Source organism: Pelodiscus sinensis, chromosome 8, assembly GCF_052426305.1.
Source record: "Pelodiscus sinensis isolate ZL-2025 chromosome 8, ASM5242630v1, whole genome shotgun sequence".
Lineage (NCBI taxonomy): Eukaryota > Metazoa > Chordata > Testudines > Trionychidae > Pelodiscus > Pelodiscus sinensis.
Genome location: NC_143059.1, coordinates 50,933,610 through 50,961,495, shown reverse-complemented (window position 1 = coordinate 50,961,495; position 27,886 = coordinate 50,933,610). Strand labels below are relative to the sequence as shown.

The window sequence follows — 27,886 nt, the reverse complement described above, 5'->3', positions numbered from 1 at the left end:
TTTCTAGCTGGCCTGCAACAATAATTCTGACAGCTTTAAACTGCTCCATTAATTTTAGATTCTGAAATCCAAAAATGACAGTCAGGCATATTGGAAGCTGAAAATTTGGAAACATAACATAATCTAAAATAAACGTCATAAGGACTATAGTGCTAATTGTATATTCATTTTCATATTTAATGAAAACCTCCATTTAAAAAAAGTTATCTGAAGCTATAACAGTTTTTAAAAAATTTTCTCCAGTCTGCTGCAGACTCTAGGGCCTTGCTGCATAATTTAGAACCAGCTTGCTAGAGTATACAGAGCCTTGACCTTAATTATTCAAAGAATTCTAGCTCTAACATTTTTAAAGAATTCTGGGATAATAGATATTTTTTGTGAAGCAAGCTGTCTAAAAGGAGCTAATCTTATATTGAGCAATAAGAATAGTGCTTGTTTCTTGACAGTCTAGGAGAATGTAAAGTACAATTTGATAATCTGCTCCACAGAATCTAAGAAAGTAGAAATGAAAAAGGCTTAAGTCATCTTGTTGATCCCTGCCAGTTGAGAATTGTTCCCAATGGCATATAGTCAATAAAGTTAAGGGATATACAGACAACATTGGATGATTGTCATCTCTGATAAAGTGCCTTACACAACTATTGCAAAAGAAATTATTAGACTTATTTACACTTAAATGATCAGAAATCAAGATGGATTCAGGCTCTTGGGTTCCGAGAAATAGTTGGTATGGGTACATTGTTGTCAGGATATCACAAATAGACATGCAATATTGGGGCATACAGTTCCTCCCTAAATGATATCAGTGAAATTATTTCATTTTGTTTAAATAACTTTTTGCTGCAGTATATGACTTTTGGACATATTTGTGACTGGCCATTCAGGCCAGATCCTTATTTTATAGTGTGTTAATGGTCTGCTAAGTGAAGTGCTGGACTTGGTCCATGGCTAAATATGAACTTTGATTTTAAATGAAAAAGAGAGAGTGTTACAAATACTGCATACATCAAAGTCCTTCACTTTGGAATATATCCTGCTTCTTCTCTATAATTGAGCATTGTTATCTTGCATCTGGGTTTTGACTTTGGGGAGGCTCAGCAAGAGATTCATACACCATGCACAGTGGAAGCTTGGGAACTACAGGGGGATGGCAGAGTTATCTGAAAGTGGAACAGGAATGTGCCTAGGAGAAAATCAACTATTGTGAAGTTCCAACCGTGGCTGAGGGCCACTAGGAATTGTCAAGGTTATTCCATCTATTAAAATGAAGTAGACTCCACTGGTCTTCATTTCTGCCGTTCCTTTATTTGGGAAAAAGATTCCTTTTCTACATTTTCCATGGATCTCCCCAGTGCCTCACTGAAATGCATGGGCTTAACATGGGGAAGTAGATTTGGCCCTAAAGAAACAGAGCAAGTCTTCTCATACTTTGGGCAAATACACTAAAATACTTTCCCAGAAATTCCGGAATACATATAGCTATTAAAAAATGTTAACATCAATGGCATCTGTTTAATTATCATTACATATGTGCTTTATTTACTAGAATAGTTTCATTTTCTACTCAAAGTAAATTTGATATTGAATTGAAAAAATTTTCCTCACCTCTAAGATTTTAGTCTTCTATGACATCACTGAAATTATAAACCATGCTATTTTTATGTTAATCTAAGGGTATATCTAGACAGCAGGGCTATTTCAGGATACCAGAGGTATCTCAAAATAACTACCTCACGTCTTCTAAACGCACACATTATTTTGGCATCCCTGTAACCTTCATTCCATGAGGATTAAGGGATGTGTCAAAATAGCATGTTGTTTCGAAATTTGGCACTGTGTAGGTGTGCCAAATTTCAAAATAAACTATTTTGAAATACAATCAAAATAAGATACACAATTTGCTTAGTACAGATTGCATACCTTATTTCGAGTTTGGGGTGCTGTGTAGATGCACCCCAAGTTAAAATAAGTATGTGCTTCATTCAGCAAAGTGTTTCTTAAACTTAAATTGTAGGAATATTTTATTTCTGTCTCCTTAACTCAGGGATTCAGATTGTGTATGAGTCACATCGAGTCAAATGAATTAAACTCATTTTATGTGTCAAATTCCGTTCTCAGTTACAATAACTGAGCTCTGTTACAGTCACTGGAATTTCACCATTGTAACTGACATCAGCTTTTTGACTATTTATCTTCTTGTAGCTTTCAGTAGTTTATCCATAATAGCACACAAGGATTTAATATGTACTATATTATCATTTAATATACTGGAGGGTGACCAGACATCTCATTTTTAAAGGGACTGTCCCATACTTAAGCCCTACTGGAAGTGTCCTGACTTTTTAAGAACATAAGAACGGCCATACTGGGCCAGACCAAAGGTCCATTTAGTCCAGTATTCTCTCTTTCAACAGTGGCCAATGCCAGATGCCCTAGAGGGAGCAAACAGAACAAGTAATCATTAAGTGCTCCTCTCCTGTCATCCATTTCCAGCCTCTGACAGACTGAGGCCAGGGACAACTCCTTTACACATTCTGACTAATAGGCATTGATGGATCTAACCCCTATGAATTTATCTAGTTCTTTTTTGAACCCTGTTAAAGTCCTAATCTTCACAACATCCTCTGGAAAGCAATTCCATGGGTTGACTGTGTGCTGCATGTAGAAAAATTTCCTTCTGTTTGTTTTAAACCTGATACCTATTCATTTCATTTGGTCACCCCCAAGTTCCTATGTTATGGGAACAATTAAATAACTTTTCCTTATTCACTTTTTCCATACCAGTCATGATTTTATAGACCTCTAGGATATCTCCTCTTACTCACCTAAGCTCTTTTCTAAGTCCAAGTGTTTTTAATCTCTCTTCATATGAGACCCATTCCAAACCCCTCATCATTTTTGTTGCCCTTTTCTGAACCATTTCCAATGCCAGGATATATTTTTCGAGATGAGGCGACCACATCTGTACGCAGTATTCAAGATGCGGGATTTATATAGTGACTATAAGGAATTCTCTGTCTTATTCTCTCTCCCTTTTTTAATGATTCCAAACATTCTGTTTGCTTTTTTGATTGCTGTTGCACACTGTGTGGATGTTTTCAGAGAACTATCCACAATGACTCCAAGATCTCTCTCTTGAGTGGTTATAGATAAATTAGTCCCCATCATTTTGTATGTATACTTGGGATTAGGTTTACCAGTGTACATTACTTTACATTTACCTGCATTAAAATTCATTTGCCATTTTGTTCCCCAGTCACCCAATTTTGTGAGATCCTTTTGAAGCTCTTCAAAGTCTGCTTTGGTCTTACCTATCTTGAACAGTTTAGTATCATCTGCAGATTTTCCCACCTCACTGTTTACCTCTTTCTCCAGGTCATTTATAAATATGTTGAATAGGATTGATCCCCGTTCAAACCTGTGGTGGAGACCACTACTTACCTCTGAAAACCGGTCATTTATTCCTACTTTTTGTTTCCTGTCTTTTAACCAGTCATCAGTCTATGAGAGAACCTTCCTTCTTATCCCATGTGACAACTTACTTTACTTAAGAGCCTTTGGTGAGAGAGCATGTCAAATGCTTTCTGAAAATCTAAGTACACTATATCCACTGGATCCTCCTTGTCAACATGTTTGTTGACCACCTCAAAGAACTCTAGTAGATTAGTAAGGCATGATTTGACTTTTCCCCAAAAAATTATGTCCATCTATGTGACTGACAATTCTATTACTTATTATAGTTTCAACTAATTTGCCTGGTACTGATGTTAGGCTTACTGGCCTGCAATTGCTAGGATCACCTCTAGAGCCCTTTTTAAATATTGGCATCACATTAGCTATCTTGCAGTCATTAGGTACAGAAGTTGATTTAAAGGATAGGTTACAAATCACAGTTAATAGTTCCACAATTTCACATTTGAGTTCTTTCAGAACTCTTGGGCGAATGCCATCTGGTCCTGGTGATTTGTTACTCTTAAGTTTATCAAAAAAGGCAAATTCTCCCATATTTTCTGTCTTCCCTCATCAACCAAAGAAAAAAATCGAAAATTATCAAAATTGTATACGCACGCAAATCTTCTGCCAATGTTCTTCAAATGTTCCATTAAATTGCTATGGGTGTATCATTTTATTTCATTTACTATTTTATTTTATTAAATGTTGTTAAGAAGACGTACTAAATATGAACATTATGGATCTTGATTTTAATCATGAAGAGACAGTCTTTTTTATCAGGACTTTAAATCTCTAAATAGACACACAAGACCAAGCACCTTGAGCAACCTGAGAAGCCTGTTGGAGGTGTTTTTTGTTTGTTTTGTTTTGTTTTTTTTAATGAGCGTGTAATGCTATATTCTCATAAAGTGTTAAGTGTGTGTAGGCTTTGTAAAAGTGAGTTTGAGGAATTTGTAAGAGGAGTGCCTGCTACTTTAGAACGTGGAAAGGAAAGTAGGGAACAGAATGAAAGGAAGGATGAGAATGAGGGAAAAAGAAATATGGGAGAAGTGAGGCAGGGTTCATTGAGGAGGAGGTAAACAGAAATGAGAATAGTGAAATAGGCAGCCATGGAATGGCTTAGGTCCTTGAAGGAGAAGTTGAGAATGCCATTGGAAGAATTTGAAAGTGATGGATGAGATATATTCTTTTAGCTGATATATCCTGAATAGACTAAATAGAGATGAAATGGCAAAAAGATTTCAGGGATAAATCAGTGCAACTGCCTTGAAGCTAAAGTTGTACTAATGAAGAAAATAGTAAGTTGGGCCATTTAGAAAAACCAGAAAAGATACACAATGTAAGATAGTGTCAAATATTCTCCATTAAAAAAGAATCAGTGTAAGTAAACCCTCCACCTACAAAAAAAAATCAGCCTGTAAGAGAAAATTGTTTCCCCAATTTATAAACAAAATGACATATTATTTAAAAAGGGCCTTACTAGTGCTCAGTCCTGTGGAAAAGCTCTTGCTTAAATCAGTGGAAGATTTGCCTGTGGAAGAATAGCTAAATAAGTTCATGAGAGTGAAATTTATCCGTTACGAGGACCAGCATCAAATTTATATGCCACTTAGGCCTTCAAAACAAGACTTCAATGGAAATTAAATGTTGCATAGACCTAGTTCTAGTCTTCTTCACAGGAATAAATTTCACCCTGTTAATGATTGTTCCCTACCTTCTGAGAGTAAATTAAAAAAAAAAAGTCTGTTGTACATTCTCTTGGTTTATAATATTAGCTATTTAAGCACCTAATGACTCCTCATTTAATATAATAATGTGCTCTGGATTTGGAAAGATATCAACAGATATTTATGGTTAATTACGTATTTCTTCAGTATATTTAATTTTTAAAAGTCTAAATTTCTCAAAGCAGAAAAGTAAATAAAGCTCTGCTATGTTATATTCTGTGTGTTTCTTGGTAAATTACTTGCAGCATCGCAGTTCAGTATGATACAACACATAGAAGCAGAGCTTACAGCTGAGAAATTTTTATTTGTTTTAAATGATCTGTGAATATCAGCGAGTGAAATCTGAGACAGATGATAATGTTCTACAGTTTCCTTTTTTATTAAACACTTAGAGACCTTGTCAGTGTTGATACAGACTGTACACTTAAAACTTGACCTACCCTGACACAATGATCCTCACTTTCATGATTCTAGCAGTTGATTTTTTTAAAAATTTAAAAGCCATTGTTCCATGAGCACCAAATAATTATACAGTCTACAAGATGTAAAGTGGGCAAACAGATGCATGGGTACTATTTTTGTCACATCATTAATGCTGGAAAGAAGCATTCTGCATCTCAGCTTTGATTTAAGTGATCCAAAGACTTAAAGAAATGTTAATTTTTTTCAGATCTGGAACTGAATGGCGTATCTAGTTTGGAAATGGCAGACATTCCTCCTCCTCTGCCTCTCAAAGGTAGCATGGCAGATTATGGAAATCTCATGGAAAATCAAGAATTAATTAGTCCTACAACACCCCCCACTACACATCAAAGGGTAAGTCTAAGAGGTACAAATGATTTTCTGCTAGTTTATTTGCAACACTATGCTGGCCAAGAATGTAAAGTTCTGTGTTATGCTGGTAACAGACATGTACGCCAATCCAAATGATTTCCACAGTTACAGAACAGTGACTTCATCAGGATATGGAGGCATTTTATGATTCATTCTAAATGACATGTAAGTAAAGTTAGATGCATTCTAAGTCAAGAAAACTAAATATAAAATAAAATACCGTGTTAGAGTTTTTAGCAAGGGGAGTTAAAGTGATAGGATCTAGTTCCAGCAGCAAATTAGTTTTTTTATAATCTTTCAATTCTATTTCAGGAGAGAAAACAAAGTGTTTTTCTGACAACTTTACATTTTTTAATTCTATGTCATTTCCTATATAGTCAAGCACAGTTGCCTCTGAAATATTTTTCATCATGAGCATATTTTTTAGATTTCCCCAAAACCACTAGACTATAGTACAGCTATAAAAATATGATTTGCAAAAAAAAATCTTCAGCAATTTTGGGCTTTAAATGTTTAACTTTTTTAGAAATGTGTCCATGTGCAGATTCAGAAGATAGGGGTTCTATTGTGAGAATTTTGCACTGGCTTGCTTAGTGATCTTGGACAATTCAGTTAACTTTTTTGACTCAGTTTCTTCATCTTTGCATTGGGGATCGTAATACCATGCTTCATTGGGACGGTCTGAGGTTTTACACATTTTTATAGCCCTTTATTTTAGTGTGTTTTGCCAAAATGTACAGATCCCTAACAACCAATTTCTGAGGGAGCTGAGGATTTGAACACTACCTGAAAAGTTAATCAAAAATATGTTCTAAATCCTTAGATAATAAGCTCTTGAAGTGTTATACAATGAGTATTTGGCTCTTTATCTAGACTTCATTTACCAGATTCTTTACTCTTGAAGAGTTTATGAATAGTGACAACGTCTGTGAGGTGGATCTGAAAACAGATTTGACACAAAGATGGAGGGATTATATTTCATAGAATTTAGAAAGGCTTCCAATTTTATAGCAATGATTGCATTTATTTCACTTTGTACTTGGACCCCAGTGAGATTATCAAAAGCATAATGTGAAGACTAGTGCAGGGCATGAAAAAGATCAATCAGGTATGCTCTTAGCACTTTTATGTCTGAACCCCCACAATGTATGGTTACAGTCTATGGTATTTCATAAATGGAACAACTAACTTTCTTGATTAGCTTTGTAATAAATTTGCTAGTTTTAAATTATGTATTCTTAGCATCAATAAGAACAAACCATTGAAAAGTTCTGTAGATAATCTTATCCCGATTGCTTTAAAATGACATTACAGAATGGGAAAGCTCTCCCTGTATTAGACTGAAATACTGGCTCAATACTATTTGCCTTGAAGTCAGACAGGTAAAAAAAGCTTCAGTGAACAGAAAAAGGTACATGGACAAATGTATCAAGAAATAGCCATATCATTTTGAGTGCTTTAGGTCTAACAACTATCAATAATTATTTATGGACTTAAGTCTTTTTATCCCAATAATCTTCCAACTATAATGTTTTGATTTTTATCTTGTTCATTGTCATTTTTAAAATATTAACTAATAAAGCCATGTGGGTAGATATTCATTCTTGCATTGTGTGATTTGTTCTACTAAAAGAATTCTTAGTAACATACGTGAACATGAAAAAGAATACTAGGACTCTTGAAAGGATTGTTATTACATCAAGGCATTCCTCTAGACTGTTGTGCTCCTTCACAGGCTCGTGTACATCTTCGCATACAAAACCAACTGCCTGCTTAGCATGCATAGTCAAATAGGACACTCAAAGGAGCACTTATATTTATAAATATTGTCTATAATACTTACTATTCACAGGATAATAGTTTTAATGAGAAGTTTTCCATAAATTCAGAAGCAGATACAAAACTTGATAAAGAGTATGGCAAAGAAGGAGCATAATAAAAGAATGAAAACAAACTTGTTGAAGATGATAGTAATATTTATTTTGACTTTTTGAGAGTCTAGTACATGAGGAACATTCAGAGTAGAATTTGAATATAGTGAAGATTGCATGTTGCATATCATCTTGCTTCTCTGAGGTTAAAGTCTCTCTGTGACAGAAAATTATTATTAGAAGGTTTCACTGTGTGTTTTCCTCATTTAGCCACAGAAAAACAGGTGAGATTCAGCTGGAAGCTGAGTTAAATATTAAGGGCAGATTCTCAGTTGATGCAGTTTTGCCATAGCTCCACTAAAGTCAATAAAACTATGACAATATACATCAACCAAGGATCTGATGCAGAACTCTAAATAGCCTGCACTGGCCTATCTGAAAGGTTCTCTTTTTCTCTGTGATTCACTGCATATGATCTGATGCTACATCTCTCTCAGCATAGTGGGCTTCTGGGAGAGCAGTCTCTATAATCACTCTGGAGTTCTTCCCTGGCCTGAAATAGCTCAGAATAGCTGACTTTCAGGTTCTGTTTGTCTTGCTTTTGAAAGGAACTAGGGGAAAGTGACGAACTAGCACACATGTTCTCCTACCTAGTGTATGGCAAAGGAATGCTTGCCTCCAATTTCAGTGCTGTCTATAGCACAGGTTTTCCTTGTAGTGAAGAGCCTTCTGTATTTCTCTCTGCCAGACTCTCTTATACTGCAGACTTTCTTCTATCTCTTATATCTGGCACTGACTGCATTAGCCTTCACTGAATTGATGCCAACAACATCATCTACTATCATTGATCCCTTGGTTCTTCTTGCATCTTCCATGCAACCCTCAACAATAGCTCTTGCATTCTGTCTTCCAACCACCTTGTCTGCTTCCCACCTTTAGAGATCTGACCGGTATTGTCAGTACCAAAACTTCCACTAACACTATTTGGAGCTCCTCTTCTATTCACTAGAGCCTGGTCTACTCTAAAGGGGAAAGTCAACATAAGATATGCAACTTCTGCTACATTAATTACAAAATTGGAGTCGAAGTAACTTCACTCGTGTTTTGGTGCCATCCACACAACAGGCAGTCCATGGGAGGCACACATTCCTGTCGACTTCCCTTACTCCTTGTGAAGAGTAGGACTACCAGCACCGATGGAAGCACCCGCTCAGTTTGAATTATCAGGTCTTCATTAGACCCACTAATTCAAACCCCAGAAGATTGACTACAGCAGCGTCAATCTTCTTTGTAGTATAGACAAGCCCTAGGAGAGCTACATCTTCTCCTCATCAGACTCTGACCATGACAGATCTATGTTTCCTCCATGGTCTTTCAGCTTTCCCAAAAGGTTACACTCTACAGATATGCAGACCATGAAACTAGGACTGAATCCTTGCAAAGAGGCTCCAGTACAGCATCTTCAACCATAAAAAGTACAAAGATAGGAATAGCCTCTGGGCCTTAATGAGCATTTTGGATTGTGCTAAGAACATCTAGATCTGCATCAGAATCTCAATGTGGGAGGAGATCACCATATGCTATACCAACTTAGTGCATATATATATAACAGTATGCCAGGTTTCACCTCAGATTTCTGTAGGTCTGCCATCACTCAGTATACCTTCCAAGAACATGGTTTCTGACATGCTGATTTGCATACTTCCACAAATACTTCAGTCCCTGGGTTGGTTGGATCCTCTGCACAAATGCAAGTGGGTTCCTTTTTGGCTGGAAACAACTGTGACTGTTGTAACAGACATGCCCACTAAAGACTGGGAGTAGTGGTTTATCTGGGTCAACTTCACTGTTAAGCATCAGGCAATTTTACTCTGTATAAATGTGTTAGAGCTTTGAGGTATTGGTTGGGTCTAGAGATCTGCCATCAGGGATCAAGTGGTTCAAGTTCTCACAGACAATACGATAGCTATGTTTTAACTGAACAAGCAGGGAGGCATAAGATAATATCAGCTGTGTCAGCAAGTGATTCATTTGTTGAGCTTTTGTATAAAGAATAATATTTCACTAAAAGCTTTTTGACTTCCAATAGTGAGGAACACTATTGTGGATAATCCTCCTCAGGAACTTTACAGACTCTCTGAGGAGTCAGTAAGAAGAAACAATCTGCAGCAGTTCTTCCAACTGTGGGGATACCTAGTTACAGACCTTGTCTGTATCCAGTGTAAACAATAAGTGCAAGAGATTCTGCTCCAGGGCTGATCACAGTCTGGGTTCCATGATAGATGCTTTTCTCATGTCATGATGGACAGATCTGCTGTATGCATTCCTTCCAATCTTTTCATTCTGAGAATGAATGACAAAACAAGCTTAATTTTTGTAAGGCCTGTCTAGCCAAGAGAGGTTTAGGGTTATAGACCTATATTAATTCTCCATTTGGTCATATTATTCTACTCTGTCCCAAGACCCAGGCATATCTACATTGCAACCCAGTTTCTCCACCTCACAGCCAAAAACCTCACCCGCTTGTTTGAGCAATGAAGCTTCCGAGGTGCCCAGGTCATTTTGATGAACAACAGAAAGTATTCCTGTAAAGCCACATATGCAGTGAAATAGAAAAGGTTTTCAGTCTGGATGGAGTTTCATCATTTATCTGCAGATTATACAGTGATTAGACATATAGTAGACAACTTGCTGTATATGAAATCCTCTGGTCTCTCAGCCAGGTCATTGAGAATCCTCTCTGCCATATACCTTCATTGGATTAATTTTCTATCTTTTTTAATCTGTTGGTTTCCAGGTTTTTTAAGGGCTTTATTAACATGTGCCCTCTTGTGTCCAGTACAGTACCTTAATGGGACCTAAATTTAGTACTGCCCTGCTTAATCAGTGGTACTCTTCTCCCTTTTAAACCTTTGAAAACATCATTTCTGTTGCTATTGTCAATTAAAATGACTTTCTTAGTTGTGATTATCCCTGTGAGGAAAGTCTCAGAGCTTCAGGCACTTTGTGACTGACGGGTCGGCTAACTTTTTCACAAAAACAAGGTCTGTTTCAGACCACATCCTAAGTTTATGTCTAAAATGGTATCAGCAGTGCCCTTGATGAGACAGTTCGTCCTCGCAGAATTCTCTTCCAGGGCTGAAGGAAAGCCTCTAAACCTGATGTTTACAAGTCTTTGGCATTTTACCTGAACCATACAGATCCTCTCCTGGACTTTGTGATCTAAGCTGAAAGGTTCAATCTATTACAGCCCAGCATATTTCACTTCCCCAAGCTTTGCTACAGTCTTGCTAAGGTTTCTCCTCCACCAAAGATAATGGCTGTGTTGGGGTTCAATCCATTTCACAGCTTTTCTGAGCCACATTCATATACAGGCAGTCCCCGAGTTACGCAGATCCGACTTATGTCGGATCCGCACTTACGGACGGGGCTTTCTCGCCCGGGAGCTCACAGGCAGCGGGACCGCCCAGAGCGCAGCGGTCCCGCCACCTCGACCTCAGGGGCGAGAAAAGCTGCTCCGGGTGCCCCTGGTCTGCTGGGGACTGTCTCCAGCAGACCAGGGACACGGGGAGCAAAGCCGCAGCGGCAACCGGGTCCCGCGCCTCTGAGGCTTTGCCAGAGTAAAGCCTCAGAGGCGCAGCACTCCGCCGCTGCTGCAGCTTTTCTCCCTGTGTCCCTGGTCTGCTGGGGGGGGGGGCGCAGCTAGTGCACCCCCCCCCCCCAGCAGACCAGTCTTTTGTTGTGGACCCTGGGGTAGAGCAGCTGGGGTGCTGCCGGGTTGGGCCTGCAGGGACCTACCTGGCAGCCCAGCTGTTCTGTCCCAGGCTCGAGATTCAGCCGCTGTTGAAACTGATCAGTGGCTGATTCCAGGAAGCTGGGGGCAGAGCAATTCTGCCTCCAGCTTCCTGTAGTCAGCCCCTGGTCAGTTTCAGCAGCAGCGGCTGAATCTGGAGCCAGTTCCGACTTACATACAAATTCAACTTAAGAACAAACCTATAGTCCCTATCTTGTACGTAACCCGGGGACTGCCTGTATTGGACATTTTCAAATATATTGGACATTTCCAAAACAATATGGACATCTGTACATGCCTTTTCCAGACTCTACGCTCTCAGTAAAGTTTCCCAAGATGATGCCAATTTCATCAAGTCAGTGTTGTCGTCTCCATATAAGTCAAAGTCTCACTATCTGTTAGGAAATTGCTGGTGAGTCACCTGAAGTGGAATGTATCTGTGCACAGTCACTGAAAGGAAAAAACATCACAAATACAGTAACTACTGTTCAAGATGTGTTATGCATATTCTATGACCCTCCTACTTTCCCCACTATTTAGAATATGAAGCTTCTGATGGAGTAAAAGAATGGAGGGGAAAGCAACAATCATACTCTTTATACTTTTGGCTCAATGCACGAGGATAGTGAAGGCACATGCTGGCAAAAGTCTCTAACTAGAGTACAGGCAGTCCCCGGGTTATGTACAAGATAGGGACTGTAGGTTTGTTCTTAAGTTGAATCTGTATGTAAGTCGGAACTGGCGTCCAGATTCAGCCGCTGCTGAAACTAATCAGTTTCAACAGCGGCTGAATCTGGACGCCAGTTCTGACTTACATACAGATTCAACTTAAGAACCCCAGGCATCCCCAAGTCAGCTGCTGCTGAAACTGATCAGCGGCTGATTCCAGGAAGCCCGGGGCAGGGGCTTCCTGTAGTCAGCCACTGGTCAGTTTCAGCAGCGGCTGACTTGGGGACGCCTGGGGCAGAGCAGCTGGGGTGCTGCTGGGTTGCTCCAGTAGCGACGCCGCTCCTCGGCGCTACTGGACCAACCCAGCAGCACCCAAGCTGCTCTGCCCCAGGCGTCCTGATTCAGCCGCTGCTGAAACTGACCAGCAGTGGCTGAATCAGGACGCCTGGGGCAGAGCAGCTGGGGTGCTGCCCGGTTGGTCCAGTAGCTCCCAGAGCGGCGCTACGGGACCAACTGGCAGCGTCCCAGCTGCTGTACCACAGGTGTCCGGAGCAAAGCCGCGGAGCACGGGGGCAGCAGGACAGCCCAGACGCGCTGTAGCTGTCCTGCTGCCCTCGGGCTCCGTGGCTTTGCTCTGCTTTGCTCCCCGTCCCCCTGGTCTGCAGACCAGGAGGACGGGGAGCAAAGCAGCGGAACACGTGGGCAGCGGACAGCCCAGACACGTCTGGGCTGTCCGCTGGCCGCGTGCTCCGCGGCTTGGCTCTGCTTTGCCCCCCCCATCCCCCTGGTCTGCAGACCAGGGGAACGGGGGGCAAAGCAGAGCCAAGCCGCGGAGCACGCGGCCAGCTGACAGCCCAGACGCGTCTGGGCTGTCAGCTGACCGCGCGCGCCGCGGCTTGGCTCTGCTTGGCTCTGCTTTGCAGACCAGGGGGACGGGGGGGGGGGGGGGCAAAGCAGAGCAAAGCAGAGCCAAGCCGCGGAGCGCGCGGTCAGCTAAGCCGTGGAGCACGCGGCCAGCTGACAGCCCAGACACGTCTGGGCTGTCAGCTGACCGCGCGCTCCGCGGCTTGCCTCTGCTTTGCTCTGCTTTGTCCCCCCCCCCATACCCCTGGTCCGCAGACCAGGAAGAGGGGGGGGCAAAGCAGAGCCAAGCCGCGGAGCACGCGGCCAGCTGACAGCCCAGACGTGTCTGGGCTGTCAGCTGGCCGCGCGCTCCGCAGCTTGGCTCTGCTTTGCTCTGCTTTGCCCCCCGGTCCCCTGGTCTGCAGACCAGGGAGACGGGGGGCAAAGCAGAGTCAAGCCGCGGAGCGCGTGGGCAGCGGACAGCCCTGTCCGCTGCCCGCGTGTTCCGCCGCTTTGCTTCCTCTCCCTGGTCTGCTGGAGACCAGGGAGAGGAAGGGCCTCCGCGTAACTCGGGGACTGCCTGTACATGATTGGGTACATGTACACCTTCATTACAATGTACATGTGCATCTCTAAGAACAAAAATAGTTATATAGATAAGTAGCCATTTTTTGTTTGTTCTTACCTATCCGAGACAAAATAATCTTCTTAGTGACTACCCTTATTGGCCATGAATACTACCATCACTGGCCAAATCAGCACTATACAGTATTTTAAACAGAACAGATTTACAAATGTTGGGCCATATATTCAGTTGGTGTAAATTGATCTAGCTGAATTGCAATCAGTGGAGCTATACAGAGTTATACCAGCTGAACATTTGACACACTGTGACATTTTTATTATGTGAGTACTGTATACTGATGATTTTTTTCTGTAAGTCTCTATAGATAAATAACACACATGCTGCTGTTTATAGATTGTGTGACTCAATGGCACTTTAATAATAATAGTAAAACAAGAGAATGAATTTTGGACAACAGGGCTGGAAAATAGTTGCACAGCACTAATGTAGCTTGTGGCCAGATTACTTTTCATTGCATAATTTATGGTTTATTAAGTGAAATCAGTTTCTTCTGAAAAGTGATGTATTCTGCATCAGATCTTTGAAGCTAACCATATATCTTGCTGATGAGCTCCAATAAAATAGGAACACAGGGGCTACGTCTAGACTGGAATGATTTTCCGGAAATGCTTTTAACGGAAAAGTTTTCCGTTAAAAGCATTTTCGGAACAGAGTGTCTAGATTGTCACGGACGCTTTTCCGCAAAAGCACTTTTTGCGGAAAAGCGTCTGTGGCCAATCTAGACACGCTTTTGCGCAAAAAAGCCCCCATCGCCATTTTCACGATCAGGGCTTTTTTGCGGAAAACAAATCTGAGCTATCTACACTGGCCCTTTTGCGCAAAAGGGACTTTTGCCCGAACGGGAGCAGCATAGTATTTCCGCAAAAAACACTGATTTCTTACAGTAGGAAGTCAGTGCTTTTGCGGAAATTCAAGTGGCCAGTGTAGACAGCTGACAAGTTTTTCCGGAAAAGCGGCTGATTTTCCGGAAAGCTGGCCAGTCTTCACACAGCCAGGAAGTCATCTCCTTTGCAGTGCCACCAGGTTTCATTGTAGAACTCAGTTTGTGTGTTTTGTACTGCTTTCTGACTCACAAAAACTCTTTATCCATCATGTTCTTCTTTTCTGTAGATTAAGAATTTTTTGTCGTTTCTAATTCTTATATTTTGTGTGTACAATGTTTTGTGCTCTATTTCTACAAAAGGGTGAGAAGAAAGGAGAGATTTTTAAATTTGATAACTTCTTTTTTTACCGAGGAAAATCAAACAAATGGGGGCAATTTAATATTTGAAATGGAAAGAAAAAAATGCTTGTATTTTTCAGATGTGCCTTTTTATAAGGTTATCATTTCCCCTGAGGTACGCATGTGTCAGGGAATCTGCCTTAAATAGGTTCTAATGTGCACTGGCAGACTATATCTCAGAAAGAAAAGCAATCTCTAAAAACTGAAGGACTCAGTATTACTATTGAAACATAAACATGAACTCTGCAGATCATCTTTAATATGAATATAAATGCAAGGGAAATTTTATTTTTTTTAATTTCAGAAATGTTCTGTGTGGAATGGTTTTACGTACTTCTGATATCAGCTTTGTGAGTTTAATGATTGTTTTCCTAATTTCATATTGGCTGTGTCTAGACTGGCAAGTTTTTCCGCAAAATCAGCTGCTTTTGCGGAAAAACTTGCCAGCTGTCTACACTGGCCACTTGCATTTCCGCAAGAACACTGACTTCCTACTGTAAGAAATCAGTGCTTCTTGCAGAAATACTATGCTGCTCCCATTTGGGCAAATCATTTGCGCAAGAGGGCCAGTGTAGACAGCACAGTACCTTTTTGCACAAAAAAGCCCCGATGTCTAAAATGGCGATCTGGGCTTTTTTGCGCAAAAGCGTGTCTAGATTGGCACAGATGCTTTTCCGCAAAAAGTGCTTTTCCTTTGAAAGCATTTGCGGAAAATCATGCCAGTCTAGATGTAGCCATTAAATAAATAGCTGAGAAAAAGAAAAGACTGATAAGCTCTTAGGGCATGTCAATCTTCTGTGTTCTAATGTGGACCCATAAACTGAATGCTGAGGGCAGCCCCCAGCAGTATCCAGAACTTCTCATTCTCTCAGGAGGAAGGGAAACAGACAGGAGTGTGGGCTCCTGTCGGCCTTCTGCTGTGTGGATGCTGCCACAGCTCAGCTTATGGTAAGCATTTTGCGGGAATTGCATACCTTAAACCGACCTGCCTGGTCTAGAATAGACCAGGCCCTAGCGTGGTGACCAAATTTGTTTTTGTACCAATTCACATTGGCTGTTAAGTTTTGTCCAGCTGATTTCTCAATAGTGCTGCTTTGGAATCGTAAAATGTTCTTCTAATATATTCAGTGGTTGCATATATAAATGAAGGAGTGCTAAATTTAGTCCCTATTATAATGGAATTTGTAAATTCAATTACATTAATTATCCACTACCTCTGTTATTTCTTTTCTGGCTAATTTACTTGCAGAATGTGAGCACTTCCAAATAATATGCATGTTGTTTATGGCTAGTGTATTTAGCCCATCCTCATTGTGTTTTCAATATATATTCTTCCCGGTTAGGTCTTCAACTCTAATGATGATTGATCATTTGATTTCTATGAATACTTTTATACTTTTCCTCTACTCTCTGACATTTCTGCTGGCTCTCAAGAAATAAATGGAATGTTTTAATATGAGCAAACATATCAAGCATAGCTCTAGGGCTTACTCTGGCCCAAATGAATGGAGAAAATTATTCAAAATGTCAGAGAGTGATCCAGAAGCTTTAGGTTGTTGTATCACAACGTAGGGTTTCTTTTCAAGTAATGTAATTTCACATGGTCTATCCATAATGTTTTCATAATAACATGAATGTGATTTAGAAATAATAGACTGCCTTCCAAGATGCTAATAAAAACAAGGTGTTATTTACAATAAAGTCTAGTAAAGTAAACAATCTGTAAATGGAGCCATGTGAAGTAGGAATGAAACATCAATGTCAAGATTCCATGTACAGAATGTGCAATAAAAGGCTAAATTATTTCAGACTGTTGAATTGTTCCCATGGCGGTGATCAGGAAACTTGGCAAACTCACAGCATGTATTATAATTTAAAGAGTTAGTGTGTGGCTAACATTTTGTTTGGAAGTGCATCCGATAGCAATCTAATATAGTATAACAAGAATGGATTAAGGAAAGGAGGCACATAAAGTTAGTGTCAATGGCAAAGGGGATATGAAATTACTGAGAAACCAAAAAGAAAGGCAGATGTTACCTTCGCCAGCAGTGGAAGGATGTTATGAACTGAAAAACAATATTTAGTGGATGTAATACTGCAAAATAAATTCCACTGCAGCGATTGAAAAGCTGCAATGATTTCATAGTCAACATGCTTTAAAAATGTAACCTGTAAATAGTGTGTAAGATAGCCTGGAGTGGTCTTGTATTCTTTCAGCAGTACGGATTTTTGTCATCGTACATGTAGCTTCAATTTTATGAAAATAAATCATTTGACTGGATGGTCAACAGAATATTTGCTTGTATTTGCCCTTCAATTAGCTTGTGAAGCAAATCAACAGTTCTGTTACCTTGTATGATTTCTTATAATTTAGGGGAATATTTGTGTACCCTATAGGGCTAACCTGCTTGCTTGCCTATAGCTATATAAATTTATTATTCCTTATGGTTTTGATTATATGTTCATTATAATACCTTATGTTAGTTTTATATTGGCAGTTTGGCTGTAACACAAGAGACTTACAGGCCATGTCATGTATGTTGAGCTAAGACAAAGTTAGTATTTTTTCTGAAACTTTTCACTCAGATAGCACAGTTCGCTCACATATGTTCAGGACCTTTCACTTAGATAGATGATGATAAGACAGGGTGACATTCCTTGGTGTATGGGCTTCCAAGAATACCCTCAACCCTCAACAGATACATCACTACTTAGAAAAACCCAAAATAATCAGTTGGGACCAGACCAAATAACCGGGTAGTAGAAAAATAATAAATATGATAGACAACCACAAAAGGCCTATGGTAACGAATTGACACATTAGATAATATGTTACGATCAATGATATACTGACCTATTAGAAAAAAACACTTCACTGTTAGTAAGGTGAGAAAATACAAATAAGGAGAAGAGGAAACATCCCCTATTGAATATTCATCAAACATAACAATGTCAGCATAACAGTATAAAAGTGGCATTCCAGCCTACGGGTGGTAGGAGAAGGAGATGTAGTCCTTGGGAGGTGCCAGAATGATAGCCACTGGCAATGATGGGGAAGGTGCAGGAGATGAGGAAGATGATGGCTTACACCTCGAATCGTTCTAGAAGGAATGGTGTGAGTATATGGCATGAAAATTTAGATGTACATTCCCTATTTATGATGGTGTTTATGACTGCTAAATGTATTAATAAACTATATTTGCAAATTATAAGAGTTCCTATAATGTGCGTGTTGCATCTGTGCACATCAGGGTTCACAATAATAGAATAAATGAATACTGGGCCTGATCCTGGGACAAAGGACCTATCAATCCTAAAGATGGTACCTGAAAATTCATAAGCAATCTTAGAGCAAGCAACATTTTTGTAAAGTTTTTCATCAACTCCGAATATTATTTTGAATAATAAAGATTATCAAATATCTGATGGCAAGCATGGTGCTTTTTCTAAATATGTAAAATATGAAAAGAAAAAAGAAAAGACAAAAATATATCTGTAATTCGATGTGCTTTTTAAACCATGTGTTTACTGGCAAGAGCAATTGGTACACGCTGATAGTTAATATGAATTAAAATATAGGGATATAAAATTTTACAAATTCTTTCAGTAGACTTTTTCTGAAATGTTGAGATAGTTAATCAATAACTATAGAGAGACTTGTTATTGTCAGCAGTAAAAAAAAAAAAAAAAAGGTTGTAAGTGAAAAGCCAGAAGAAAAACTATATTCATAATGGCAAAGTTTTAGAAGTTTTCAAGACTTCACATAAAGATTGATTCCTCCGTTTGTCACATGAACAACCAGTTTATCAAAATCAGTTCATCAGTAACATGTTCTATTCAAAATTCATTTTTTTCTAGCACCTGCCTCCTCCATTACCCAGCAAAACTCCACCACCGCCTCCTCCAAAGACGACTCGAAAGCAAACATCTGTTGACTCTGGGATTGTCCAGTGAACAAGAAAGCATTTCTCCAAAGATAAAGCTGTAATATTTCATTTTCCTAAGTATTTTAAGGTATATAATGGTTACCTCATTCAGGCCTGCTATGTCTAACATTTAGTGCAATGATTATAATTCTGAAAACAACTCATTTGTAACAGTAAATCAATTTTCTAAGCAAATCATACCACTGGAATTAAAGCTGTCACAAAATAATGGTAATCTATTGCTTGGGAGGAGCCTGTGACCTATTTTCAAAGCAAGGGGATATTTGTCAGCTGACAATATACTATTCCCTAGTCCAGAAAATGTTGCTTTGTCATTTCAAACTACTTAACAGAAAATAGAAATTTATACTGGTGTGTAAAATGACAGTTGGGCACTAAGGGCCTGATCACAACACCAGTGGAAGTCAGTGCAAATACTCACATTGATTTCAGTAGGCATGGGGTTGGGCCTAATAACAATACTAAGAAGTAGCATTATGACAGCTTCAAAAATAAACATGTTCAGCATATCATACATTCCGAAACCTGATTATTCCTGTAGTTTTTAAACTTTGCTCTGTGTTATAAATAATATTTTCATGAGGCTTTTTTAAAAACTTTAATTAGTGGCTGGCCATTCTCCTTCTGTCTAATACAATTTTAAATAAGATAACTTTTTAGCAATTGAACAGGCGCTAATTTATAGGACAAGAAACCAAGTAAACAAATACGGGACCCGATGTGATTCTAAAACTAAACAGTTGAACAAAAGACCAGGAAGAACTTTTTTTAATGTGTAATATTTTAGGAGGATTAGGACAAATTGAATGTTATCTTTTTGTCCCTGTGTCATCATTCTGTACAGAAGTTTGTATATATGATGGTTCTTAGAATGTTTTTAATTTTTGCTGCCTGTTTTTCATGTAATAACAATTTAATGTATCTGCAAATGATTCTTATATGTTTTTAATTTTAACTGCAGAACATGTATAAATAGCTAACTTTTTTTTCAGAAATTGGCATCTGAAAATATTGGACAATGATAAGGAAAGACAAAAGGAAGCTAACTTTTTTTTATTCCTCAATGTTTTGATTGCCTTCACACTATATTATTTTTACATCACTGACTCAAAAAATAAAGGATTATTTTAAAAAAAGATTTGACTAAGAAAATTAAATGCATTACTTTATATATTTATCATCCTTTCAATGGAAGTGTTATTAATTTTGTGAGCTGTTTTAATAAATGCCTGTACTTTTAATTTTCTGAAAAGTAGATTTATAACAAGAATAATTTGTAACTGCCTCTGATATATCCAACATCCCTATTCTTATTATCTTATAGTTACATAACTTGTTCATGATGTTTCTATATAGTGTTGAAATAAATATGAATTTCAACACTGAGGGTGCATCTTTTATATGCCATTCACACTGCAGTTGACAGCCTATTTCAATTTTAATACAATTGTTGTATAAACAGCACATAAAATAGCTTAGTTTTACATGGCACTTTAATGCTTACTTGGTGTCTACCAGATAAAAATAAAAGGCAGAGGCATGACTTATGGAGCAGTAAAGCAACAAATTCATTAACTGTGCAGATAGTCCTTGTCACTCTAACAGCTTAACTGGTCAGATAAATATGCAAATTATTTTGCCTTTAAGCACCATGTAGTTTTGGATCATAACCAAGCATTATTGTTACAACAGAAAGAATTTCTCCGTACAACTAAACCAAACTTCTATAATGCAAGTTACAAGTTGTCCTTACATTCCAGTTCACTTTTTTAATTAATATGTTGTTTGAGTCAAGGCATTGAAGCAGAAATGATTCCAGGCTATAGTCCAGGCATGTCCAAAGTCCGGCCCGGGGGCCAATTGCGGCCCGTGTTCCGGTTTAATACGGCCCCACAGGTAATTTGGCAATATCTATCTTTTATGGCCCCCAACGAATCCATATGTATTGAGATGAATACATTGTAAAATCTCAGTTAATGTCAGTTGGTCTAAATCAGTTATAAATATATTTGGACACAACATGTATACTTGGCGTTATGTTCCTGTTCATATTTTTTGAACTTAAAAGTTGACAGACAACCTTTATTACCAATAATATGTAATGTACTTTACAATGTTCCTGACATATATTTCAGCTTCCTGGATTTTTTTTCATCTGGCCTTCAGATATGAAAGGCAGAGTGATTTAACACCTGTTTAGATTTGTCATCCATGTGACGAAATGAAAAGTATGCCGTTTGCAATAAACTTTGCATAAAATAGTTAATTTGCATTTAATTTTGATGGTTCAAAGAATGTCAGGCAAAATGGTCGGCCCTCACGCATGTTCACTTCATCAAATCTGGCCCTCTTTGAAAAAAGTTTGGGCACCCCTGCTATAGTCAATCAGAAAAGGTTTGGTTTGGTTTGGTTTGGTTTGGTTTAGGTAATGTAAAATTTAAATTGCAGATTTTTTTGTTTGTTTGTTTTGTCCCTGCTCTGGTTTTAAGTAACTGTGCTGAAGTCTCCTAAATGTTACTGCATATGGTAATTTTTATGGTCATTTTAATTCCACTTAATTTCAGTTAAGAGCTGGCCTCAGAGAGCCAAATTTTCATCTGGATCTTTACACAGTAGGGATGTTAAGACGTGTGTAATTCACTAATAGTGTAGTCCATAAACATTTTGTGGAGCACGTGATCAGTCAATAAGGGACATCACTCAGTCCCAGCTTATGCCATGTCCAGCAACTACCCCCCTCTGTGGTTCTGCACTGAAAGTAATTTAGGACCCAGGCAGGCAGGCAGTCTAGCTCAGTCCGCTCACACCAAGTCCCGGGAGCTACATCTGCTGCAGCTCTGCATGCAAACTAATTTAGGTGCCAGGATTTGGTGGTAGCTCCCAAGACCCAGTGTGAGCCAGGACTGAGCTGGGTTGCCTGCCCACCTTGCTCCTAAATTACTTTCCCTGCAGAGCCACAGTGGGGGTAGCTCCGGGGATCCAGCACCAACCAGGACTGAGTCATGCTGCTGGCCAGCCTTTTAAAAAATTAACTTTTGTGAGGGGGGAAAGGAGGGATGTGTGTAGTTGAGAGCATTAACCAAAAAGCTTTTGCTTATTGGTTACTTGTCTACACTATTACATCCCTATTACACAGCCTCTACTTGTTCACACGTGAAATTTCATACAAGTGCTTGTGTATACTTTTTGCAGCAACAAATACTTGTACTTGCAATCTGCAAATTCTAATATTTGTGTAAATGTTAGGATTTGGTCCTGCAAGACTATTTAGGACAAGTAAAATTTGCAGTCATACATGGTTCTTGCAGTATGACTAGTGCAAATTCTAACACTTGCACATATATTTATATATGTATCCACAGCTTTGCAGACACATAGGTGGAGTTTGAAAATCAGGCTTTTGAAACCCGATTAGTCACTGTGTTTATTACCCAAAAGTTTCTAGTAACTTATGCAAAACTCAGCAATCAAGAATTCCTCTTCTCACCACATTATTGCTGATAAATTACATTTCATCAAGTTCAGGAACTCATCCAACAACAACCCCATTACCCATTGATCATGCTGGTAGGATTGCCATTTTCCCAGCAGTATAAACTCTTGCTTCACACTCTAGCGATGTTGCATTAGAACATCCAAATGAAATGCGAGAATACTATATTTTTAACAAAAAAATTGCCATTTTCTAGTATCAAGAACTGAAAGACATTTTGTAGGCTTCAGAATTGATTTCAGGATCTGTGAGCTGCATTCAAACTCTCATTGCAAGGTGTCAGCTCACGATGATAAAACCAAGATGATCCTAAAACTACTGGGCCAGCTGACAGCCCTCTTAATAGTGGTGAGAAATGTAAAGGTCCTGATCATGTTCCCATTAAAGGTAATGGTTAAATGCTGATTACCTTCAATAGGATTGAAACCAAAATATAGGTTTTCATTGGTGTTTTTCCATCTTCACTTATTTCAGTATCAGGATAAGGAAGAGTCCACCATGTTTTGCTTCATACAAGTTATGTTTCCCAAGAATTTTATGGCTAAGTGTGGGACTGTACTACCCAAGAAAATTGGTGCAACTTTGAAGGAAGCTATTACGTGATGAGCTACTTTTAACCAAATTTAATGACATAAGTCAGTTTTAATATAAGCATTTGATGCAATGAGATGAAATAACTATAAATAAGGGTTTTATAAAGATTACAATTCAATATTTAAATCTGCTTAGACCATTTTAATAGCCCTATGGTAATCTGGGAGTCATCCCATTATGTTTCAAGTGATATGGTGCTTAAACTCAAGAGTTTTGGATGCTATTGAGCAAGACAAAATAAAAAAAATTCCAGGGAGAGATCATGGAATGTTAATCTCTTACCAAAATTAATTGGTTTTATAGATATGGAGGAAGAGGCATTTGCTCTATCACAAATTCTCCTTGGCTTTCCTCCTCTGTTACAAAAACTGCACCTGCCCTTTGTTCATGATGAAAATCCTTCTGCCTTAATTTTGTATTTTGAGCTATTTTTTATTCTCTTGTAAAATTCTCCATTCCCTCAATTTACAAAATATTACAGGCAGTCCCCAGGTTACATACAAGATAGGGACTATAGGTTTGTTCTTAAGTTGAATTTGTATGTAAGTCGGAACTGGTACATATTGTAGGGAAAACTCTAGCCAAACATTTCTCCAGAGCTCACTTTTATTCTCCCACACCTCATTTCCCTCAGTCCTTTATTCTCAAGCTGAGGTGTCTGCTGAGAAAAGCCGCTCCGCGTCTCCCTGGTCTGCTGGGGAGCGGGGGCACTAGCTTCGCGTCTCCTTGGTCTGCTGGGGGGAAGCAGCTAGTGCGGGGTTGCCTCACCCCATTTGTAAGTAGGGATCCGATGTAAGTCGGATCCATGTAACCCGGGGACTGCCTGTACATTAATTTTATTTTCATGTAGTTTACCCATTTTTATTGTGCCATTTGATATACACTTCTGATAATGTATCTGTTCTATACTTTTAAATTCCATGAAAAGTATAACTGCCACATGTACATGTTATAAATACAACAACCACACATTCTGTGGATCAGTTTGGGCGTGGGACCTTCCTCGGGTAGCTCTGAAGGAAGGGGATGGCTTCACAGGAGGCTCCATCCCACTCTCAGTTCACAGGGAGAGTGGAGAATTTACTTTAACATTTAATTGCCATAGGACAAAACTGTGACTTTGGAAGGTTCTCTTGCCCCTGAGCTGCTGGCCACTTTGTGCTAGGACAAGATAGTGTCCTGTATTTAGAGAATTTAAAAAATTAAAGCATTTTTTTCAATTTACATCCAGACCATATTCTGCTGATAGGTGCTACAAATTGTACTCCATAGAGAACATACGCATAGAGCTTGCTAGATGTGAATGTGTATGTGTGTTGAAAAGCCTATTTTAAGGTGTGTTTTTTTTCTTTATCTTCAGGCTTTCAGCATGAATATAGTACATTATAGCTGCGAGGTCCAGTTGCTCTGACATTTCAATTTCCTTTCATTCCAGTTTTGTATTTTTCATGGATTTAAACTTAATTTCAGGCTTACAATTGCCATTTTTTCTGGTGATGCTGAAGAATGGAGGCTGGGGAATAAATAACCTCTTAGTAAAAGGGAACTAGCTGCAGTAATACAGTAGCTATTTTGCAGTAATACCATTGACTGTGATTTTAATTCTTTCCTGGTTTTCCAAACACTCCTCATGAATATACTGCAGACTTCAGTAATTACTGTAAATGAGATATGTCCATCAGAAAGTGAAATGCTTTCTGTAGAGATTATTTCTTTTCCAATTTCTAAAATGTAACTTTCTTCATATTATAGCATACATATACTATAATATTGAACTCCAGAATCAATGAAAAAAGCTGAATTAAAGAAATTGCCTCTGATTTAGTCAGAGAGGGTTTTGAAGGACTTGCATGAACTCATGGGTTCCTCAGGCTCTAGTCATTAAAAGATCACCCGGTGGGACCTGGCCTGGCCATGGACTACATAAAACTCTGTTTTGCCAAGCTACTTCTACTTTTTTATTCATGTATGCTATCCTACATAACTGTTGGAGTCTAAGCAGGTTGTCTGGAGAAGGGCTTGATTTCAGGGTAAATATACTTGTTATGCTTTTGGGGGGAACTGGACAGTGATATTCTGCCTTTGATGTAATGGTGTTACACAATCAGTGATAAAGCTTTGTTTTCTTGCCATATAACTTTTTTACTATTCTCATTCTAAGCTTTTTTTAATGGACTTTCCTGTAGGCTGTATCCTTCCCCACTGTGGGGCTTCAGGCAGATTTCTCAATGCATCAACATACGCTGCTCATAAACCCCTGACAGTGCTTTCTCATTCTATACTGACTTCCATAAAACATCTGTGAACAAAAATGCAAACACTGCAAATGAAATAAACAAATATTCAAGCAACATTCAAAATTAGTACAAAATACATAATCTTCCAGTCCACAATCATTTCTGTATTCCAGGGTCCACACAGTGGCAGTTGTCTTTTGTGTAGTTTCAGAAAACGTTGGATTCATTCTAATCCTCCCATTATTGAATATTCCCAGTTTCTTCTTTCTTGTTATCAAAATAAGCATGCTTTTTTGGGAGAGTTGATGTATCTCAACTACAGTGAAGCTCCCAATGCCTCAGCTTTTCCGTGACATTCCATGAATGGGGTTTTATGTTCTCAAACAAAGGAAGATCCTGCTATTGTTTTTGGCAATTGTGAATAACAACCATCTTCGGCTTTTATATGGAGATATACCTATCTCATAGAACTGAAAGAGACCTTGAGAGGTCATTGAGTCCAGTCCCCTCTCTCAAGGCAGGACCAAGTACCATTCCTGACAGCTTTGCCCCAGATCCCTTTGTCTGGCCTTATTGCACTTGCCTCATACACTGGTACTTCTAGGCCATGTTTCTCAGGGCAGGTCTACAGTGGACTCAGAAGGTCGGCTTAACTCTGGCTACATAAAATACGTAGCTGGAGTCTGCTTACATTAAGCTGAGTTTGATGCTGACTTCTCAGTGGCAGACCTACGGGAGCGAATGCTCCTGTCAGCTTCCCTTACTCTTCACGACTGCAAGGAGTACTGGTGCCTACTGGCGCCACCCTCGGTGTTCAATTTAACAGGTGTTAACTAGACCCACTAAAGCGAATGTCAGAAGATCAATATCCAGCACAGCAAGTGGAGACATGGCCTCAGTTATATATATACTTATTTTTTGATGCATGTGCTCAAAAACTACATGTGGAAAAATCAACAAAATATCAATAATAACATAAAGAAATACAATTATAAATAATTTTGAAAAAACCCTCAGTAGCTATACTCTACAGACTGGCATTGAAAAGCAGTCTGTTTTGAAGTGTATCTATGACCTAGTTGAATCTTTTGTTTTTCACAAGGTCTTAGAATAGTTCTTCATGGCCTTTTCTTAAATTTTTACTAAGTGGTACTATCCAAGTGTGGTGTCTTTCAGTATCTTGTTGATGAATCCATCTTTAAGGGAAAATAGCTAGAAAAAATGTAAATAGGAGATCCAAATGTCAAATTTGTGCTTTTCATGAATAACTTCATCATGCTTGCAGAGATGAGAACATTTGTGGAGGATTGTTGAGTGCTTTCATTTGGGTATTCCTAGAACTGAAATCCTTCCTCACTCAAGGAGACCTATCGAGCCCAAAAGGTCAAGTATATTAGCAAAAATTTTAACTAGACAAAAAAGCCAATCAATTTTTTAATCTTGTGTCAAAAAGTAACACTATGGGGGGGGGGGAGACTTCATTTTTGCAGTACCTATTCTGTGGGGCTATGTCTACACTGACCCCTTTTTCGGAAGGGGCATGCTAATTTTGAAAGTGGGAATAGGGAAATCTGCGGGGGATTTAAATATCCCCCACGGATTTAAATAAACATGGCCGCCGCTTTTTTTCCGGCTTTTTTTCCTACTTTGAAGTAGGAATAAGAGATCCTCCAGAATAGGGCTTTATTCTGGAGGATCGGGCCTGTCTAGACGCTTTTTTTCCGGCTTTTCCCCCCGCGGATTTCCCTATTCCCACTTTCAAAATTAGCATGCCCCTTCCGAAAAAGGGGCCAGTGTAGACGTAGCCTGGGGATTCTGGAATGAACGGTGGTGAAAACTGGCTATCTTTGAAAAACTGGTTATATCTCTGTCCTTCCTGGCTTGATTTCTGTGCAGAATACTGAGGGTTTTTTTAAACAAACTTAAAAAAAGAGGGAGCAAAGCAGGGAAGAGTAGAACCCCTGTCCTAAAATAGGCCATTTCTCTTAAAAAATTTACATTTAGAAGCTTTGCTTTATTTGGTGGCAAATGTAGTCTCCATCTCACAAGCTTTGTAACTCATCTTTAAAGGGCAAGAAGAGAGAGAACACAATGGGCTTTCCTCAGTTATAGTACAACTGTGCAAAGCCATCAAAGTCAATATTCATAGGTATAACTAAAGGTTGAGTGCAGCTTCCTATCCTTAAGATTTACTGGGTGCATATGTATCCATTAAACTATGTAACAACCTCTTCAGCATAATAAAATTGCAAGGCCACTACCGAGTTTATGCCCATAGTACTTACACGCATAATATCTACACTGCATTATTATTTTTCCTAGTACAGATGTAACACTTTTGCTGTAGGGAATGTGATTACTATTCTAAACTTCGGTAACATTAGGAAGTAGAACACTTGCTATAAAAGCTTATTTTGTTCCTGCTGTGGCATGTCAAAAATGGTTTTACAATATTGTTTACTTTCCATTTTTTTAAAATAAATCACCATTCTGCTCAGTAGTTATAGAAAACATAGGACAAATCGTGCAGTCTTTACTCAAGTCTTAGACATAATTG

At 38.9% G+C, this 27,886-nt stretch overlaps 1 protein-coding gene across 2 annotated transcripts in view; it reads left to right on the top strand.

Moving 5' to 3' along the window:
• Nucleotides 1-21,265, top strand: part of DOCK1 (dedicator of cytokinesis 1) — a 567,625-nt gene extending 546,360 nt beyond the window's left edge. The window contains exons 51-52 of one of the 2 annotated variants that reach the window (XM_075935276.2): nucleotides 5,851-5,996; nucleotides 18,917-21,265. In XM_075935276.2, the coding sequence (XP_075791391.2) occupies nucleotides 5,851-5,996; nucleotides 18,917-19,012 (242 nt within the window). In that variant the 3' untranslated portion in view covers nucleotides 19,013-21,265. The remainder of the gene's footprint in view (nucleotides 1-5,850; nucleotides 5,997-18,916) is intronic. The other variant, XM_075935277.2, reaches the window with a different exon arrangement.
• Nucleotides 21,266-27,886: the final 6,621 nt, after the last annotated feature.